The 3,839-nt window shown below is 39.7% G+C and overlaps 1 protein-coding gene across 1 annotated transcript; it reads left to right on the top strand.

Moving 5' to 3' along the window:
• The first annotated feature begins 203 nt into the window (after positions 1-203).
• LOC103956321 (3-methyl-2-oxobutanoate hydroxymethyltransferase 2, mitochondrial-like) lies at positions 204-2,801 on the top strand. The gene is given in 6 exon segments (XM_009368290.2): positions 204-443; positions 446-735; positions 1,127-1,333; positions 1,428-1,574; positions 2,064-2,117; positions 2,210-2,801. Coding segments are annotated over 6 exon segments (1,053 nt in total). The 5' UTR covers positions 204-322; the 3' UTR covers positions 2,444-2,801.
• The last annotated feature ends 1,038 nt before the right edge of the window (positions 2,802-3,839 follow it).

Raw genomic sequence — 3,839 nt, 5'->3', positions numbered from 1 at the left:
AATAGTATTCTCTTTGTATTATGTAATGTGAGTTCGAATTTTGTCGATTTCGTAATTTAATATTTAATTAACGAATCTTGAAAAAAAAAAAAAAAAAAACCCATAAGGTCAGCAATTTACCATTTGCCTCCAAAATGTGGCCCGCAGATGAAATTTATCATAAAAGTCAAAATCCCAGGGGGTCAAATATCGCCCAATTCAACTTCCCTTCTCTCACTCATTCCACTCCCACTTAACTTCCAGCTGCCTCAGTTTTGGGTGGCGCAGCCGAAACAAACCCCCCAATTTCTCTCTCTCTCTCTCTCTCTCTCTCTCTCAAAATATGGCACTGTTAGCAGCCGCCGTCAAGCGAGCCACATCGATGTCGCGAGCCTTCTCTCCAATCCTCCGTTGCATGAGCAACGTGCCGGAAAACACCGTATACGGTGGGCCAAAGCCCCAAAACCCGACCAGAGAGTCACGGTGACCCACTTGAAGCAGAAGCACAAGAAGGGCGAGCCGATCACCATGGTCACCGCCTACGATTACCCTTCTGCGGTGCACTTGGATTCCGCCGGCATAGACATTTGCTTGGTCGGCGATTCGGCGGCGATGGTGGTTCATGGCTACGACACCACTCTGCCCATCACGCTTGACGAAATGCTTGTTCACTGCCGAGCTGTGGCGCGTGGCGCCAAGAGGCCGCTTTTGGTTGGGGACTTGCCGTTTGGGTTCTATGAGTCTAGCTCCAATCAGGTATTTACTAAATCAAATGGAAAATTGCGTTGTTAATTTGGGTTTTGATGTTGCTTCTTTTATTAGTTTTATTTTTCATGTGGAGATAAATCTGTTTGGATAGTGAGAATGTTAAGGAAAATGACATTTGAAGACTGATTGGTTGCTGAGAAAGTAAAGAAATAAATTTATCAATTTTTCGTTTTCTGTTTTTGACAGATGGATTTTACATCCCAGATGGTGAAATAAATAAATTTACCTGATTTCTTACATTTTCGAATTTCATGGTTGCCAAGCAGAAACAATCCAGTATTGGATTGCAGAAATGAGTGTGTGTTTTGCTTTTCTGATTGGGTTTGTGATTTTGTAAGTGAGCCATGGTTGGTGATGTTGCAGTTTCGATTATGAGCAGGCTGTCGATACGGCGGTGAGGGTTTTAAAGGAGGGAGGAATGGATGCGATTAAGTTGGAAGGAGGGGCACCTTCGAGGATTACTGCGGCAAAATCCATCGTTGAAGCTGGAATTGCCGTGATGGGGCATGTGGGACTTACTCCCCAGGCCATTAGTGTTCTTGGGGGTTTTAGGCCCCAGGGAAGGAATGTTGCTAGTGCTGTAAAGGTCTGTACATATGCAAATGGTAATTCTGTTTTGCTATTTAGGTTTTCAGGTTTTCTTTGCTGTAATAATTTGTTGCGTTGGATTCTGTGTGCAGGTTGTGGAGACAGCCCTGGCTCTGCAAGAAGCTGGGTGTTTTTCTGTTGTTTTAGAATGCGTACCTCCACCAGTGGCTGCTGCTGCAACGTCTGCTCTTCAGATTCCTACCATTGGCATTGGTGCAGGGCCTTTCTGTAGTGGGCAGGTTAGTTGATTAAGTAATCCTAATCATGTTGGTTGTATGCATATGCCTTGTGTATGCAATTCCATTTGGTGTTAAATAGATATACCATCTTCAAGGTAGTTTGTTTAGTAGCATATTGTTCAAATCTATGTAGTGTGTCTTTCTGTAACTTGAAATTTTCTTGTTGCAATGGATTTTTTGATTTTCGGGCGGGGAAATAAATAACAATTTTCATTGTTCCACAGTTTTTTCACATCGGCATTCATAGCTGATAAAAAAGGTTGCATGCTAGTAATTGAATGTAGTCGGTTAGTCAGCTCAAAGCTACTAAATTTGAGTTAGGATCAAGCTTCAGAGATATGTAGAACCAAAGCTAGATGACTCATGAGCTTGAATTGTGTTAATTCACTTCTTTGAACTTGTAGTTAATGCAGTTTTTGCATGCCTTTTCTTCATAGACCAAGTTCCGTTATTTCTGCGCACTAATTCTCTCTTCCCTATATCACGCAGGTGCTAGTTTACCATGATCTTCTTGGAATGATGCAACATCCACATCATGCCAAGGTTAACTCAACAGTTGCATCTCTTTAATAATGCTGTTTACTGTCCAATCATGTGAATTTCATCTAAACAAATAACCACCGCACCTTTTTCAGGTTACCCCGAAATTCTGCAAGCAGTTTGCACATGTTGGAGAAGTCATCAACAAAGCTCTAGTAGAATACAAGGAAGAAGTGACTAGTGGTACGTTTCCTGGTGCTACACACAGCCCATATAAAATCAGTGCTGCTGATGTTGATGGCTTTTCAAGTGAGTTACAAAAGTTGGGTTTCGACAAGGCGGCATCTGCAGCAGCTGAAGCAGCTGAGAAGATCAATAGAGGCGAATAACCATGAGGCAACCCCAAAAGTGACCGGTAAGGGCCAACCTAACATAGCATTTAGCCAGGGCTCGTGGTAGTTGGTTATTACCGATTCAATTCAAGGTTGCATAACAAAGTAAATAGGTATGAAATGAAAATGAGCAACATTCATGCGGTCTCTTGGAAACTCTCAACACAACGGACTTGCCTTGTCTTTGTGACAATAAGAGTTTGAAGGAACATGACAAATCTATCTTCTGTAACAGTGAGGTATCCGGATTGTGCAGTTCGGTTCCCCCTTGTAATAGAAAAGTTTGATCCTTTTGCATAAAGTTATGTTCGGAATTTCGAAGCAAATTCACAAATAAAGATTTGAAGCCATTTCGGTATTTATTCGAAGCTTCGTGTGATTACTATTTGTGCATACAATACTGGGTTTCCCTTTCATTTCCACTTTTCATATAAGTTTGCATGTGGTCCAATATCCTAGGACAGGTTGCTAAGTTTCTACGCATGCATCTCAAGTTCGATACTTCCCTTTACCCTAAATTATTGTAATGGTCAAACTCATCCACTATCCTTAATAATAATATCAAAAAATAAAAAAATAAAAAACAAAGGTTGAGAACATTATTATTTGCGGTAGGATCTGCTGCAATTGAGGAGTGACTTGATTTATATTCTTTTGGGTTGGACAACATATGAACGGTTTTAGGAGTGTGCAATGTACAAAAAATTGTGGAGCTTTGCGAGTTCGGAGAATTTTGTGCAAAATTGATTAGAAAATAGTAACTTTTGGATCCTATTCACAAATTCTACGTCACGAAATACTCTCAAATTCGGTAATTGAACCCAAAAAAAAAAATAAAAACAACGACTCTAAAAAACAATGTCTTTAGGATCTTTTGACTTGGACAAGGCCGCTCAACTCTTGATGTCGACCGTGGGATTACCATCCTAACATTTCGTTTACAAAGTTTTATCTATAAATTTAGTTTTTCTAGCATTACCGTTTGAAAAAGTTCATCTCAACTACAAAAAGTCACTAAAAATGCTATTGACTATATCTTGCATGCCCTTCATTCCATCACCTCAATTCAAATTAATCCCAAGAGAGGTTCATTACCAAAGTTCCACATATAAACAAAACCAATCATAAAGAGAGAGCGACTTCAATGTTAAGTAGCATATCGTGATACTAGTGTTTTAACTTTTAGATTTGATTTCGACAATTATTTTTATTTTCAATTTCAATCATTCATTTTTCGTATCCATCTATATACGGCTGAAAGAAAAAATTGCAGAAAATGGTTTTAAGTTAGAGATGGCATAAGCAACGAACCCCCCATTTTGTGTGTTCTCCGAAATCCTAGCTCATCGAATCCTTCAATTCCTTGTTGAAAATCATTCAAAACCTACACTAA

This window comes from the organism of the source record quoted next, unplaced genomic scaffold, assembly GCF_019419815.1.
Source record: "Pyrus x bretschneideri cultivar Hongxiangsu unplaced genomic scaffold, Pyrus_bretschneideri_v1 Contig4, whole genome shotgun sequence".
NCBI lineage: Eukaryota > Viridiplantae > Streptophyta > Magnoliopsida > Rosales > Rosaceae > Pyrus > Pyrus x bretschneideri.
The sequence above is the reverse complement of the archived record's forward strand: the minus strand, read 5'-3'. Positions and strand labels throughout refer to the sequence as shown.